The sequence below is a fragment of the Ixodes scapularis genome, unplaced genomic scaffold, assembly GCF_016920785.2.
Source record: "Ixodes scapularis isolate PalLabHiFi unplaced genomic scaffold, ASM1692078v2 PGA_scaffold3__209_contigs__length_174095766, whole genome shotgun sequence".
Taxonomy (NCBI): Eukaryota; Metazoa; Arthropoda; class Arachnida; order Ixodida; family Ixodidae; genus Ixodes; species Ixodes scapularis.
In genome coordinates this window covers 75,748,622-75,765,490 of record NW_024609868.1, presented here as the reverse complement: position 1 = coordinate 75,765,490, position 16,869 = coordinate 75,748,622, and the positions used below count along the sequence as shown (strand labels likewise).

The 16,869-nt window shown below is 47.7% G+C and overlaps 1 protein-coding gene across 1 annotated transcript; it reads right to left on the bottom strand.

The window, feature by feature from the left end:
- Positions 1–11,541: 11,541 nt before the first annotated feature.
- On the bottom strand, positions 11,542–13,176 carry LOC120848310. The gene has a single exon (XM_040220295.2). The coding sequence runs from the start codon at positions 13,174–13,176 to the stop codon at positions 11,542–11,544; it is 1,635 nt and encodes a 544-aa protein (XP_040076229.2).
- Positions 13,177–16,869: the final 3,693 nt, after the last annotated feature.

Genomic DNA, 16,869 nt, shown 5'->3' with positions numbered 1-16,869 from the left:
GGTTTTTAATTTGCACCGAACCTCAGCACACTGAACGTAGTAACTTAATAAAACTTTTCTCAAATTTCACTATATTTTAAAAGTTATAGGCAAATTAAAATTACAAAAACATGCAAAAAATAACCTGCTTCATGACGTTCTTGGTCGCTTGAGTGGACGTGAACTAGAGGAGGGGTAGTGAGCTCAGCGAGCACTCATGGCTGCCGCGCTCCGCGTCGACGGCTCGAGAGGGCGCCACCAAAGTATGTTCTGGGTTGGCTGTATGAAACGGGCAGCCAGAGCGGCTCGCATTACATTTGCTGTGCGATTAAACAATAATTCGGCATGACACTTCATTGGTCACAAACGACAGCAAACGCGGGGTAAAGATCAGTTCAGAACGGAAGCCACTTCGCGCTGCCATACCGCAAAACGGCCAAACTGCAAGCCAAACCTTCTCGCCGAAGGCCTTCGGAACGCTCAGAACCGGTCGGATCCTCAAGCCCATACGACCGCAGCCCCGCCGCGTACATCTGGGACTTTTCTACGCTCGCCCCTCGTCGGTGCCTGAGCCCACTACACCTTTCTAGTATGCGCCGCCTTTTCCACCGCTTGGTGGCGGGTATGTCGACTAGTAATTTCTTGTTCCCTGTACTTTATAAACTGCATTTGTTTCTTTTCCGGTCTAAAATACTGAACGAAAACTACTTTTATAAATAATTGAAACGGTTCGCGCGTTTATATTATGTATTTCGACTAAAAATAAATTTTTAGCGGCTCTGACCAATAGTAAGCCCAGGACCAAAGACTTCACATTTCGCGCGCTTTCGGCACCGCGGGTCGCCCCCGTAGGTGGAGGAGGTTTCCGCGTCGTCCGGTTAAAATATGACGCACTGATGTTTAGTTACTCTCTCCGTGCCCGCTGGCTTGCCCGAACCCTAAGAGACGTGGAAACCGCAAAAAAGGTAGACGCTTAAATATGATTGCAGGGCCCCTTTAAGCCTTTCTGATTAAGACACTATCGTCTGCTGGAAACCCGTTAATGAGTATCTTCACACCAGCAAAGTTAGTACTGTAATACTGTACAGCCTTAAGGTCACGTTCCACTCTGGTGAAAGCCGGAGTGAAAAGGCTGGAAATGTTGCCGGCATCTATGAGCGACGGTGGGAACCAGACAACCAGCAAGCCGGTTGTCTGGTTCCCGCCATCGCTCATAGATGGCGGTAGCTGTCTGGAGTTTTGTGTCGACATTTGTTTGTCCACGGACACGATACTGGGGAAACTCGCCTTTAACAGCTCAGCTGTAAAAAAACAAAAAAACAACGATGTTTGTGGTGGGTCTCGGGACAGATTGGAGCAGCCTGTTGCCATGCATCGCAGTAAGATGAAGAATAGTTCGCTCGAAATTGAAACTCAACAGAACAAGTCATTTTGGGGTAGTGAAGCAAAAAAAAAAGTTAAAAATAGGCAGGCCTTTAGAGGCGAAAAACGGTATTTTAGGCTCAAACGCCGAAGTGGGCATTTATAGGCACTAAAACCACTCTTAAAACGCTTCTTACCTCTTGATTCATGCTCAAATATAGAAGAGGCACGATAGGGACCAAAGGAGCAAAATGGGCATTTGCCTAAAGATCCGGTCTCTAACGATCACTTCTACGCGGCCTTCAAGGCAGTATACACTATGATAACTTTCTGCGAAATAAATTCCGATTGCCGCTTTATAAGATGACCTAGACGAGAATGTATACATACCGTGCAAGCGTTTTGTACAAAGTAAAAATTATTATCATTGACAACATCAGAAACCAGGACAGGTTTGCCTAAGTGCCAGACCAGACCTGTGAGTGACCAGTCGATGACACCCGCTGCCCCTCAAGGTCTCGCTGTCCAAGCTGCTTACAACTTCGGTGAGGCCATGTCAGACTAGAGTTCGTTGCGGAAAATTCAAAGGACGACAGTGCAAGGGAACGGCTGTTGCGCCGGTGTCAGCGGTGATCGACTGAGGAAACCCGGCGGAACGAAAATAGCACTACCTCCAACTGCATGAGCGCCCCCGGGTATGACTTCGTCGTTGCACCACAAAGCGTCAACGCGTTGGCCACATTTGTCAGACGTTCCCCCAGTTCATTTATTTGCGTCTCCAATTTAACACTCAGCCGTTTTAGCACGTGGTAAAGAAAAACAAATACTAAGGGAGCTTGCATTTGTTCCGGAAACTTCTTCGCTCAGAATACTTTCCTGTTGCAGTTATTTCTCCATGTCTCACGTGGTCGAAGGTTTTAAAAATCTAGTTTCTAATTTTAATTCAAAAGAAAAAAAAAAAGAAAAGAAACACCTGCAGATCGGTTTCGAACTTTAAAGTTAATTGAAGATAAAATAAATAAAACAAATAAAGACGGTTATAGCTTGCCTCTAAAAAAGTTCAAACTAATATAGTAATAATATCACGAAAATGATAAAAGAGCACCATCTGTCCAACGCCGGGCAACTGGCCTCCGCCGCCCCCTTGAAGGACACCGCGTCGCTCGTGCCAGTCTGCGAACGTTTCAATGTTGCTATACTATAATAACAATCCGTTCGCGTTTTGTTGTGTAAAGTCAGATGGAGATTGGTTTGGTTGCTCGAATTAGTGAAGAGTAACTGTTTTTGTCTCGTTCTACCGTGATGTCCACATAAAAAATCAGCCACGATGGAAGTGGCAACTGCCCCTTCGAAGTGGCCAGGCCCGTTTGACGCGGAGGTAAGTGAGTCTCATACGCACTACAGAATTAGTATTGCTATTCCTGGTAAGTGTACGGCTATCGATTTATTGAACACGGCCTTATTTGTGTGGGAAGTTGCGATCGTAGCCGTGGAAGATAGGTACAACTACGGCCTCACGTGCTTGTCTGTCAGGTTTGGACAGCTGATTAAAGGGCAACTCCGCTCAATTCCGAAAAATTTAGGCTTACATGTGATTCAAATTCACGAAGCACTACAAAACAACTCTACGTCTTCGGATTCGTGAAATGTGGAATATTATTTGTGTACTCCTAATTTAAACATCAGCTGATACCGAAACCAAAACTTCGGTTGAGTCAGGCAACATTGGTCTCGGGTCGTCAGAGTCATGGCTACGTCACGTCGAACCACGTGGTCTTGTGACGTTCGGGAGGGAGCGACGGACAGGACACGCGACGCGGGCAGGTCGCTTCGCATGGCGTGGACGGTGAGGGCCCGGGGAAGAGGGGGAGGGGAGAAGACGAAAGAGGAGAAGGGGAGCGGAGAAACAGATCGATAAGCGCGCAGGGCAGCGCAAAATAGCGCATCCGTGTTACGGTGATCACGTGAACGCCCGGTCAGCCAACACCGGGAGGAGAAACTCATGACGTCATCGTTCAATTTCGGTCAGAGAAGTAAAAACAAACAAAACGTGAGAATGACGTAGTCATGCCTCTGACGTAGTGGTTCAACGTTGGCCGCTACAATTCCGTGGCATTGACTGCGCTGACGATTGCGCCTCGCGTCGCACGCTAGAGTTGGCAGATTTCGGCGACTTGGCTCATTTGAAAGTTTGCTGGCCAGTTTATTAAACATATAAACAGAATTAGATCGTAATATTTGACATAAAGTCTTCCTATATGATGCTGAAGAGGGCTACATAGTTTTCTAAATATCAAAAATGAAGCGGAGTTGCCCTTTAAATATGTTACTTAAGATTTTGCCCTCACAACTTAGTTCAAATCACTGTAAACAGCGTTTTTTTTTTTTTAATAACGTCGTGCAATTTTGTCACATGTACAGAAATGAGCTGTGTTTCTGCATTATTAACAAAACTAAAAAAAAGGCTAAGCATATTTTCTTATAATATTCGTAAAATTCATTCAATTATGATCATTTCGATATATTTTGCGTTGTTTTAGATAGAGTAGTTTGTTGGCAAGTAATTTGGTGATTGCGTCTCTAAAACGTTTTTATGTGACGTTTTTTCGTAAATTTGTTTGCATAGAAGTCTCCTGTTGGAATTTTTTAGTATTTTATGTACATGTCGTGAACCTTTCATAAAATAAGCAGAAAAAGTGGTTACCACTTTTGTGCTTCTCTATGAAATTAACAGCTGTGCAAATTACCATAGCAAAACCTCGGCAATCTCCACGCCTCGATATAAAACGCTTCGACGTTTCATACCTCCGGAAGAAAATAAGCTGCAGCGTTTGCATATTGCTGAATGTTCCTCCCAAGAACATGGCTTCAAAATATATTTTTTACATTAAAAAAAAAAGATATGACCCGTACCATCATTGCGCGATCTGACGAAAGTGTCGCTGTTGTCGGCCTCCCACGATTGGCCGAATACTGACTATGGCGTCAGCTCAAGGATTTCCCAATGACGGAAATTAGAGCAATGTAAGTACTTCGATTTTGACAATGTTTGCAGTGTTGGTTTCAGAGCGCAATGATTTCAAGCTTCCACCGTGCTAATTATAAACACCATCAAACTTGTTGTTTGGAAGGTAATGACGTCACAAGGGGTAAACGTAGGAGGGCGCCACCAAAACATCTCGCCGCTAATTACACTACGCAATAAAATAATAAAGTTGAATGGGACGCTGAGGTCACGAGCTGCATAATTCTTTTTTTTTTTTTTTTTAATTTTAGTCTCTCTTTTTTTAGACATTTTCTTATTGCACGTCTACAGATGCTGACAGACGCTTGCATTCGAACGTTGCACATGCGAAATCAAACGTTACAGCGCCGCCTGGGTGGTGCTGCCAGCATAACATGGTCGCGTCTTGCGGAGGCGCTCGCGCCTCCTGCCCGAGAGCTACGGGTCTATAAACACAACACGTGTGAATTTCAGAATGTTTGTAGATATACGAGTTGTGTGAAACAAATTGATCCAATCCCAAAGTCGGGTAAATGGTGCATTTACTTCCATATATTTTTTATACGGTCTGGCACTACAGCTATGCTCCCCTTTCATGTCAAAGGAAAACGACACCAATGCAGAGATAGGAAGGAAGGCAATCGCCTCGGTTTTGATCACGCCGCTCCCTGCTTGTTTTCTCATCTCATGCAGTAATGGTGCACTTGATCTTGCTGTGTTGTACTTGTGCGATTGAAACGGCGTAAAAACCCTTCGCCAATATTTATTTTAAAGAAACGCGTAGATGCGCAGATATATGTAGCCGTTTTAATTAAAGTAGAAAACTGCCGAGAAAAATAATGTGACTGAGCCGGGATCAAAATCCGCCTTTGCCACAATATGTTTTGCGAAAGTTCGTAAATTTAGTTCGAATGGTGACCTATCTGCGCATCTGGATTATTTACTGTCACAGACCTCAAAAAGCCGTTCAAAATTACCTCTGGTCAAAAAGACCCGAGGTCAGTGCCACGCACGATGCGCGGAGACTGGCCCAAAATCGAACGGACAACCGTCCCAAGGGCGCTGCGCCCACTACCACCGCGTCCGCCGACACTGTGACGCAACGACTTCTAATGGCCCCAGCGGTGTTGGTTGGTCCCCGTCGAAGGTCCTGGCCTTTGCCAACAATCGCCGCTGCTGGCCAGCGCAAGCCCAGCGGCGATAATTTCCATATTGCGCAGTCTTTTTTAGCCGCGCTCTGTTCCACAAAGGGCTCTCTGTAATCTTCCGCGACGCCGCGGTCCCCGCGGAAGAATACATTACGGTCAAGACCTGGCGTCGTCTGGCACGGACACTGCCAATGGCGCTGCTGCTACCCTTATCACCTTCATGACTCTGGAAGCGAGACGCGGCAGCTTGTTAGAGCGACGGAGACCAGCGGTGGGAAGGTCGTCGCGCGCTCGGTTTCTTTGGCGATTCACGCAGACGTGCATGCATGCCGTCATACAACATTCACCGCCAAGATGACAGTGCGGTGGAGGCTACGTGCTCGTTGGAGCAGTCATACGTCTATCTTTCACCACATTATCACGCTTCCTCCCTATCCCCATGCGCAGAGAGCAGGGTCAGGTGATGAAAGGGAAGCGGTTGATTGGTCCGGCGAACGCGTAGCTCCCCCCTTAGGGCTGAACGGAGTAGATCGAGGTCTTGATACACATCCGAGGTAAAGGCACGAAACACATGTGCGTATGTCACGTATATGCGTGATAAATAGGCGGGAGCGGACGAAAGGGAGCCCGACTGGTTTCGTCAGCGCGCATGGTTAGCTTTCGCACCCGGTTGAATCATGGGGAAACAAAGGGTCGGGAGAACAAACTATACTCATACGACAAGGGGGTTAAAGACCCTTGTTAAAGACAGTCTCGTCACGTCGGCGGCACTGTTGTGCTAACCCCACGCGGAGATTAAGGTTGGTTCACACAGCAGCGCGTCTGCTTATACGTTGCGTCAGGTTACGTAAACTTACGCGGCTTCTTGCGTCGAGAGTTAGCGGGGCATCTGTACCTCGTATTAAGCGTGGCAACTGGTTAAAAGAGTAGACTTGCACGCGATATACGATGCACGGATGTTTTAGTAACTTATAAGTTATTACGTAACAAAAGAAAGCGTTAGCAGACGCTCCTGTGTGAATGGGCCTTTATATGTGACTTTCACACTGTGTGTTGGTAAATATAGTGGAGGTTTATATGCTAATATTGTATTTCAGTTTCATTTCAACAGCCTTCTGAAGTGGTCCGACTCTCAGTGATGTGGCCGGTTCGAGTCCTTTTTGTGCACTTTTTAAAGCAGCCAAAAGTTCACATTGAAGAAGCAGTAAACACTATTGAAGCGCAAGCAAAATCCTAATTCTCCTTCATTTTATTTCAAAGTCATGTCCAACTAAAAGACGGGGCGCTTCTTTGGCTTTTGGTTTCTGTGCAGCCGCAAGTTAGCATTCATTGAAAATCATATTAAAATTACGAGCTTGACTAATTATGCACGTCATCGTAAATGCTCAATTTTATATTAATAAAAAGTAAACATGTGGACGATGCTAACGCTTTTAAAAGTGAGCTTAACTTATTCATGCTATCCTCAAGGTTTCATTCTACGGCTAAAGCTAATTGAGATTTAGTTTGAGCTTTATTTACTGCCCTAGAATAGCTGGAGGCCTGTAGAGGTGATAACTAAACATAGAAATTAATGCTATAGCGCTGTTGCATGTTTGAACTGCCCTTTCCTCATTATCTTGCACGAAAAATAAAAACGCGATAACTAATATACGCAAGTTTTCAGGTTGTCGCAACTAAAACAATAACTGCGGTTTTATTTTTAGAGTATTACTGCAAGGGTAATGATGTCGCATCGGCATGCACCAAATTCTACATCTTTATTTTCCCCCCTTTTTTTAGACAGGGTTGTTAATTACTTTGTTCTGGAGAAGTGTTTTGCACACAACCCAAAGGTCTTTTTTTTTCTTCTTTTAGCTGTCTAAAACAATGCAAATTGTAGTCATAAACACGCAAAACCAAAATCCCAAAACAAAAAAAAAACAAAAAAAATGTTCCCACGCGCGTGCGTTTTTTTTTTTTTTTTTAATTCTTTTGCTTTTCTTTTTTGCTTCTCACCTTCTCGCTTCTTTTTATTTGTGACGTAACCGATTATGAAATTTAGATGCCTTCTAAGCGAAATTTCTATAATAATTATGAACAGCATTCTCAAGACATGTTTTTTTAACGCAATTCCTAACGCAGTCCTTTTTGAAATACCGAAAATCGAAGTCCGAAGTGATGTCGCCCTTCTGGCTTTTTATCCTCCCTCGGAAAACATGGCGGTGCTCGACGCATGTAGCACTGAGGATAATCCATAAATAAAAATCTCCAACATTTTTTTTTTCAAGGTGCTTGACGATTTTTTACGCTTGGGAAAGAAATCGTCATAAGGTCGAAACAACTTTCGACCTTATGACGATTCTGTACGTTGTGTTTTGTTTGTTTGTTGCGTTTTGTTTTTATTGTTCACCTTATATTGATGTATATAATTTCACTCCTCTCTGTAATGGCTTCGGGCCCTGAGAGTATAATAAATTAACGAAATGAAATGAAATGAAAATGGGGCCCAGTTTCGCCCATTTTCGGTTTCTGGCGCCATAGAGCTTCATGGAATCGAGAAATCCGTCGGCCGTCATCTTCCCATTGAAATGATCCGAAAATCACTTTTCTTTGGAATGAAACATCGGTTCGGGCTGAAACTTTGGCATCTGGTTCGGAACTCTAGCTAGCGCTACCTGTGGGCGAAGAATGAGAGTTCGCCGGTGCGAAGTTTATTTTTGCGGTGAAAAAAACCTGTAAAGTTTTTTTAGAACACCGTGTAGACGCAAACTCCTCGTAGAAGGGTGTGTACTTGGGCTAGTTGGTTATTCATGAATAGGAGGTAAAAGCGCTAAAAAACGACGGACAAGTTGAAGAATGTAGCGCTCTGTGGTGTTCGTCATTCTTCAACTTGTCCGTCGTTTTTTAGCGCTTTTACCGCAAACTCCTCCCATTTAGGCGAAATGCAGCACGATGCAGCAGGGTAAACATGTTGGCGCCATTCGGCATAAATGACCCAGCAATCACATCACTGAAGTCTGGCCACCTCTACACTATACGTACACCGCGTGAGTCAAAATGGATCGTTGGTCATTTGAAGGGACCATATAAATCGATTTCTTAACGTATCAAAGACTTTGTAGACATGTCGAACGTCGAGTAAGTACATTGTATATATATATACTACAGGTGTTTTGTTTGTCCCCCTGGAGGGTCAATTATGGACCATTTTGTATACAAAATTTTCAAAGAATGAGCTAACCTGAAGAGTAAAAAATGCCTGCTTTCGCTAACAACAGAAAACTACGGCTCTGCTCAATAGCGCCGACAGATGGAGGCAGCTAGGAGTATGGCCTCGGTCACTGATCTCCGGTAGCATGCGATGTTTTTGAGGCAAACGTGGCACGGGCCTTTCAGCGTAGTACATGAGTGCATTATTCGGAAAAAAAAACCACATTAAATGGGGCACAAAACAAACAATAAATATTCATTGTATGGCTATCTCGGCTATATAAAGAGCCTAGACTGTAGAGGGGGTTTATCTCGAACCTTGGAGGACGTTTGGAATTTAATGGCGGACGCCTTTGGCGAAAATCGGTCGGAAGTACGCATGCACTGCGTTTTTGAGTGTCGAGGAGGAAAGCAGGCGGGAAGGCCGAGACAATCGCAGACGATCAACGCGCTCGTCCCCTCCTCGCAGCCCGTATTGCAAACGCGGGCCATAAACCACGTGACCCCCACAGAGCAGTTGGAAACTCAGTAATTGAGGCTCTCCGCGGCTATTTGCCAACAGCTGCCGCCATCTCTCGGCTGTTGCGATCACCCGAGTGCCTTTTATTGCCAGACGGTGTTCGTAGGTAGCGAATTTACGCTCTAAATTGTTTTGCTCTTTACTTGGGCAGGGTCAATCTTTGATATTTTTTTTTTGTACGCAATACTAACCATTTTCGGCCACCTCTGTACAAAAACTTTAGTTCGATACGGTAAGAAACCGACTTATGTGGTCCCTCCAAAGAGCCAACCATCCATTTGATCCCCTAAAAAAGCGCCAAAAACGCACAAGGACGAGAAAGTACAGACAAGCGCGCAAATGCTACCTTGATCCATTTGACTCAGGCTGTGTAGTGTGTGACATCGTTGCAAAAATCGACGTCTACACATAGCTAGGGTTCCGTGTTTTCGGAATTTATTTTTCGTCAAATTCGGAGTGTGTTTTTCGGAGTTTATTTTTTACTGAAGACTCTGAGTTTTTTTTTTTTATGTTTATTCCCAATTCTCCGAAATTCGGGCTTTAATTTCGCAGTGTTTCCTATCGAAATTAAGTAAATAAATAATAACCGAATGTAAACGTATGCCAGATAAAAAATAAAACGCGCTTGTATCAATTAAAGTTTTTTTAAGTTGAATTTGGTGTTGGTGCCATTGCCACTAGTAATACTAATTTGTACCGCGAAAAAAGGCGCACACAAGTGTTTCTTCGATAAACGTAGATACCTTAAAAATCAGTAGACTCCTGGAGGTAGTCCCTGGAAGCTTGTGGTCATCCCATCCTATTCTATCAATCTAGCCCGCGGCTGAGCGAGGTAGAGTGGTTAAGGATGTAATAGAGTTTTAACTGCCCCTCTTCCCTATTTTATACAAACTCTATGGTGCATAGCTTTCACTGTTAAAAAAACATACCCTCTCCTTTCTCTAAATCACAAATCCCATGGCCCAAATTGGAAACCAAAAGAGTGGCTTTTGTCGTGACCCGAATGTACAATGACCAGTTTCCCTGAATAAACATTGACGAGGCAAGCGGTAAGACCCCTTTTGACAACGGCCCAAGATTTGAAAGATACTTATGGTGGCATTTTTCCAGGACTATTGACCCTGTGCTGATAAAAATGGAAAAAAGAAATATTTTACTTTTATTATTTTTATTTTTGCGGGGGGCGGGGGGGGGGGGGGGGGGGGGGTCACATTGGCACATAAACATTCGCAATTTTTTTGATAAATCCGAATGACCAAACTTTTACCGGTAAGTGTTTTTCAGAGCTTTTAGGATTTATCCGAAACCACGGAACCCTACATAAAGCCAGCCGACATTTTAATCAAAGGCGCATTTTCGTGGTCGCTTTTACTTCGTCAAACTTGAAGACGCAGCGAGCTCATTCCTGCCAAAATTAACGAGGTAACGTCTGAAACTGCGAACGCCACCAGACGCTGACCCCGACGGGCAAGTCAAACTGAGAGTCGTGCTTGAAACTTCTATGCGCCGACAAAGTGAGGGAGAGGAGGAGGCGAGAGCGCGCAGAAAAGTCCAAACGCCGAGCTCTGATTGGAACATTTAGTGGGTAGACCTAAACTAGCAGCTTTCGTCTCCACTGCACTCGTCGAACGCGTTAGAACCGGGAACGCCGGCGTCCGGTCGACGGTTGCAGTGGATACAAAGGCAGCTCTCCCAGTTTCTCGCGGCACTGACAGGTGGCGACACTGGCAATTAAAAGCAGGAAGCATACGACGCGGGTGAACGAGCCGACAGTGATGGGTTTGTCCAATCGGTTTGGCCTTCATTACTTTTACTCACTGTGCACGTTTAATTTGGGCGGAATTTAAAATACGCGAAGATTATCTTTAATCTCATCGACAATCGTCTTTGCGGAATTTGACATGTAACAGTGTGTTTCCGTGGCTCACGCGCATGAATACGCTGGATATGTGGTTTCGTTGTACCAGAGGAAACAGCGCATGTTTTCACTTGAGTTGTTGTTGTTGAAGCGATGTTTATTAGAAAATCGACGTTGTTGTTAGTTACGCTCTGGGCGCACTTGTCACTGTCGATGGGGAAGGGAATTAAGGGAAAAAAGAGATAGAGGAGGAGAGAGGGGGAAGGGGGAAGAGGATTTTTTCAGAGTGTTGAGTTTCTTGCGGCTTTCGGTACAGAATCGCGACTCCTGGAACTCCCGAAAACCTCTGGATGCAAGATCTCTAAGAGCCGCAGGAGCCGCAAGCAACCCAGATCTCTTGGAAGTCTTAGAGGACCTCGAGGAGTTCCGCGCTCCTCAGGAAGCTGACTACACTCTTGAGTGCCTTGTCCGTAGTAGCTCATGAGGCTCTTGGACGCAGGAGTTCTTCCAAGTTGGTACTAGGTAGCCCTAGGCGGGAAAAAGCATCACGGAGCTTGGTGCGCTCCTCTTCGTGATCACTGCAGTGCAGGAGGAGATGTTCGGCGTCGGCCGTTTCCTCGCAGGTCTGGCATATGGGGTCAACATTGGGTCTGAAACGACTTATCCACGCCGGGGTGAAGGCGCTTCCGGTCCGTAATCTGTGCATTACTGCGGCAGTTTGGCGGTCGAAGCCGCGCGGTACCCGAGCTGGGAAGGCACCCGCCACCACTACAGGGTCCGGGTGCTGTAGGGCGATGGCTCTTCTCACAAGGAGCTTGGCGTCTGAGAAGCGGGGAACGGTTGAAAGCGGGCACGCGGGGTCCTTGTGAGCCCGCACCGCTAGAAAATCAACAACTTCATTGCCTCTAATGCCACAGTGGCTTGGGAGCCATTGGAAGGCAATGTCGTTGCCTTCTTGCTGCAGCTCGACTGCATCCTGCGCGATTGAACGGGCCAGGGGCGTTGCCCGTTCGAGCCTAGATAGCAGCTCGAGGGCTGATCTTGAGTCGCTCAGGATGACCCAGCGTAAGGCCTGTGTGCAGCCTGTCCGAATACCCCAGAGGGCGAGCCGTATGGCTGCTAGCTCTGCCGTGGTGGAGGATGCCTGGTGATCCAGGCGCTCACTGGTACCCACAGCTGCTGCTTCGAAGAAAGCCGCTGCTGTTGCTGTGCCTCCGGAGGGGTCCACCGATCCGTCGGTGTACACTCGGGTCCACCCATCGTACTGAGTAACTAAGTGATCTTCCGTGAGCTGCCTTGCTACGACCACTGCTACGTTCTTCTTGGACCGCAGTCCAGGGATATGAAGGCTGATCCGCAGGGGGTGGGGATCTCTGTGCAGCTCTGGGAGTGGAACGAGTGGTCCTGGTGTGCCAGCTATGTCACCAAGAATGCAGAGGTGCGCTCCTAGTCTTGATTCAGCGCGCTCGGCGATCCTCATTAGGAGTGTGATGGTCGAGTCGCAGTTGCTCATTCGAGTCAGATGACCCAGCGCCCGTTCTTGCATGATGTTCTCTACAGAGTTAATCCTGGATTCTGTGAGCGTATGTCGAGACGAGGCTGTGCGGGGAACTCCGAGGCAAATCCTGAGTGCCACGCGTTGCGCTTGTTCAAGGTTTTTGAGCTGGTTGGCACTGAGTGTTGCGAAAGGTAGGGCGTACAATGGGCGGGCCAGGATGAGCCCCCTATACAGTTGCAGCATCATGTGCGATGAGGTTCCCCAAGTAGTTCCGCCGAGCATCCGGAGGATGTTTGTATGGGTTCGCATCTTTTGAAGCACTTCCCTCAATGCTGGGCCCCAGGATAGCCTCGAGTCCAACGTGACGCCAAGATATGTGGCCGTTTTCGCCAGTTTTACTGGAGTGTCCCCAATGCGTAGTGTGGGCATGAACTTGCTTGGCCTCTTTGGAGCGTAGCACAGCGCAATCGTTTTTTCGGCTGATATTGCCAAGCCCAGTTGGTGGAGACGATACACTGCATTTGTCAGGGCTCGCTGGAGAGCGCATACCATACGTTGCCTTCTGTAGCTGGGGGCAGTGGACCAGAGTGCCACGTCGTCTGCATAGACGGCCATGCTGATAGGAAACGCCGGCTCTTCTCCAACCCTGGCCGCCGCTGGGAGTGACGCGATGGCCAGAGCAAAAAGTAGCGGGCTAACAACGCTCCCTTGGGGAACTCCTTGGATGATTTTCCGGGGGTTGCTCACCGCGTTGCCTGCCTTTACACACATAGTGCGTTCACTAAGAAACGCACAAATGTATTTCAGTGGACGTCCGTTTACCCCGAAACGGCGTAGAGCTGAAATGACGGCCTTGTGGGGGAGGGCATCAAAGGCTTTGCGGACGTCCAGAAAGACGGCCACCGCAGACCAACCCTGCGCTTTTGCCTCTTCCAGTGAGCTGACGATATCTCCCATTGCATCTACTGTGCTCCGATGGTGCCGGAATCCCGAAAAACAGTCCGGTAAAGCCCTTGCCCCTTCTAGGTGGTAAACAAGACGGCGTTCCATCACTTTCCCGAGGCATGATGTCAAGGAGATAGGCCTGTATGAGCTTAGCTGGTCTTGGGGCTTGCCGGGCTTCAGCAGTGGTATCGTTGTTGCTACCCTCCAGGCGTCTGGCAGCTCAGCTGTCCTCCAGACTGTGTTGATGAGAGCTAGCATTGCTGGGAGTGCCGACTCGTTGACGTTTCTCAGGGCCTGGTTGGTGACTCCATCCGGGCCTGGTGACGCGCGGTGTCTGGGAAGGGAATCAAGGACGTACTGCAGCTCATGCAGAGTAAAGTCGGTGTCCGGTTGTTGCATCAGAGGTGCCGTGGGATGACGGAACTTGTCCCAATTCTCGGGGGGCGGTCCCACTGTCGGTACCAGCGGAACTTTAGTGAAAGTATCCGCGAGGAGTTCTGCCATGTCTGTTGGTCGGAGGTTCATGGCCACGGCCATTCCAAGGACTGGGTTTCGGGGAATCGGGCGGCCCGCCAGTGTTCTCGACATCCTCCAAGCCCGGCTTCCTCCGGATGGCCTGTCTAGAGTACTACACTTGAGGCGCCACTGTCGGCGCGCCAGTTTCTTTCCGTGTTTCCTGAACCTGGCATCCAGTCGCCTATAGGCCAGGATATCCTCTGGTTTTCCGGTGACCCATGACTTTCGCTGGGCTCGCCGTCTTCTCGCTCGGAGTTTAAGCCATTCGAGGTCAGGGTTAGGACGTGTTAATGGCACGCTGACTTCACGGGTGGCTTCTTTGAGGACGCGCGACAGTGTTTCTGAATTGAAGGGAAATCCCCCCTCTAGTGCTTCTCCAAGCAGTGTCCTGTAGTGGTCCCAGTCGACTACCTGGCAAGTCCTAAGAGGGACTTTCGGCGGTCTTCCAATGACAATTGGAAGGTGATCACTCCCCCAGCTGTCTGCCTGAGGGGTTGCACTGAGCCTCAGGGACCAAGTTGTGAAGGTGAGATCAATCACGCTTCCCGTCACTCCAGGGCGGATAAACGTCTGGCTCCCACTTGTTATGTTCCTTAGGTCAAGTGCTTCGACCGTTGCCTGTAGCTCCCGTCCCCGTGGGGAGTCTTGCTTGTCTCCCCAAGACTGCGAGTGCGCATTGAAGTCTCCGGCTACTATAAGGTCTCCCTTGGATCGGACTCGAATGTCAGCAAGTACATGGGTGTCCCAGGGTGCGTTAGGGGCCACGTATGCCGAGACGATGGTGAGCGGACGTCTTCTCCATTCCACCGTCACCGCCACAAACTCCGCACTCTCAGTGCATAAATCATTGAGGTCCACCTCACTTTGTGGCAACTCTCGACGTACTAGTAGCGCTGCCCTCGGAAACCCTCTTGCCACATGTGTTTTGCTGGCGTACACTACATGACCCGCAATGCGCATGTCGCCGGCTGACATTCTTGGTTCTTGGAGAGCTACTGCATTGTAGGCGTTGTCCAATAGGTGTTTGCGGAGCTCAGGCAGTCGCGTTCTCAATCCGTTACAGTTCCATTGAAAAACCGAGCAGGAGAGGGGTTGAAGATGCTTGGTGGTCCTCTTATTAATGTCTCCCATCGTGGATGAGTTGGTGTGGGCAGGCGAATGGTGGAAAATTACTGTCCTGCAGCATTGATATCTGTGATTCATACTGGTGTATGAAGTGTTTGTGCCTTAAATTATCTGATGAGAGCGTTTTACGAAGCGTATACCATAGAAATTTGTAGAGGGCTTGTGATGAACAGGGTTCGTTCCACTCTATTGCAACAGACTCAGTTTCCATATGATCTGGCTCATCTGTTCGATGCCATTTAGCTTTCGAGTTACAGTGAAGAAAATAGCTGTACTGACAAGTAAGGCTTTCTTGGAAACGCTCTAGCATAGCCTTGCAATAATGGGTTCTAATGTGAGGACGGCTTTGATCACTTGATGAAGTGTTGATGTCTGTGACGTTGTGGCCAGTATCTTGCGAAGAGCAGTGAACATAAGTGGGATTATGGCTTTAAACACAGAGTCAGTCTTTGTTCCACTTTCTTGGTTGGGTCCCGTCATGTGCACGTTGGAGGTCTTATGTGAAGTGATGTTTTTGATGTGTGGTTTGTCCCAAAACGAAGGTTTCCTAGAAACTGGCACTGTAGTGGTTGCGGTACATTTAGCGATGACCAGATTTGCAGGCGTGCTCTCTACGTCTTCGAGAGGGGGGAAGTCTTGAGCAGTCAGAGGCAGAGTAGTGTTAGCGGAGGCGCTAGATTCTTGTATGTTGTTTGAATCCGTTGTTTTGTTTGCCTGTTTTTTTGCATGCACAGCACTTTTTGCCTCACGAAATGTGGTGTTGTGCTCCAACTTGTACCTCGCTACTTCTGCCTCCCTTGCCCTCACTGGGCACTCAGGTGCGTTGGAAGCGTGATTTCCGTGACAGTTGACGCAGCAGGGGTTGGCTTCGCACTTGTCTTTGTGGCATTGTCCACACCGAGAACATAACTGGGTTTCTTCTGCGCAGGCAGCTGCGATGTGGCCGAATTTGTGACACCTGTAGCACTGCAAGGGGCGTGCTCGGTAGGGAATTACTTCCGTTCTTACAAGACCAACATTGACATGTTGAGGAGCCACTTTTGTTGCGAACGACACTCGCACAACGGGTGATGTCTTGCCAAGGCGCTTCACTTCCGTTATGCAGGCGGTTGACTGTAATCGCGTTTTTATGTCGGTCTCTGTGCAGTCAGGGTCGATGTCTCGAAGGACGCCATAGCAATTTGTGCGGTCGCTAGGTAGAAAAGCACGTACCGGCAGTGCGCATAGCTTGGTTAGCTTCAGGAGTTCGGCTTTGAGGGCAGGCTTTTTAACGTCAACCGCAACGATATTACGAGCTTTGTTGATACGAACTACACTAACCATGTCTGGTGCGACGTTGTTCAGGTAGTCAGTCAGTTTAAATTTGCTGAGCGATGCAACCTTGCTGGTGTCAGTTGGCATGTACAGTACGGTGAATCCGACTTGTAGGTTGTTTTTTTCTTTAGAATGCGATGCTGAGCTCTGGCTTGTCTTTCGTCTTTTCTTGCCATGAACGACCTCGTAGTCACCGTCGTCCGAGTGCAACTCGTCGCTAGTAGACACGATTGTCGATGAGGAACTGCTCATTGTTTCAGCGGTGCGGTGAATGGGCGGAATCTCATAGCCGTCTTTGATGATCGTCGATGTGCTTGCCTGAGCTTCATCCATGTCGATGGACATGGGAGCGTTCGATGACTCGATGTCCGAGGTCATATTTGTTGATGTCCTGGCCTCCCTTCAGGA

Coding starts and splice junctions, on each gene's coding strand:
- LOC120848310 (XM_040220295.2), bottom strand. CDS start 13,176: ATGGCCGTCTATGCAGACGACGTGGCACTCTGGTCCACTGCCCCCAGC.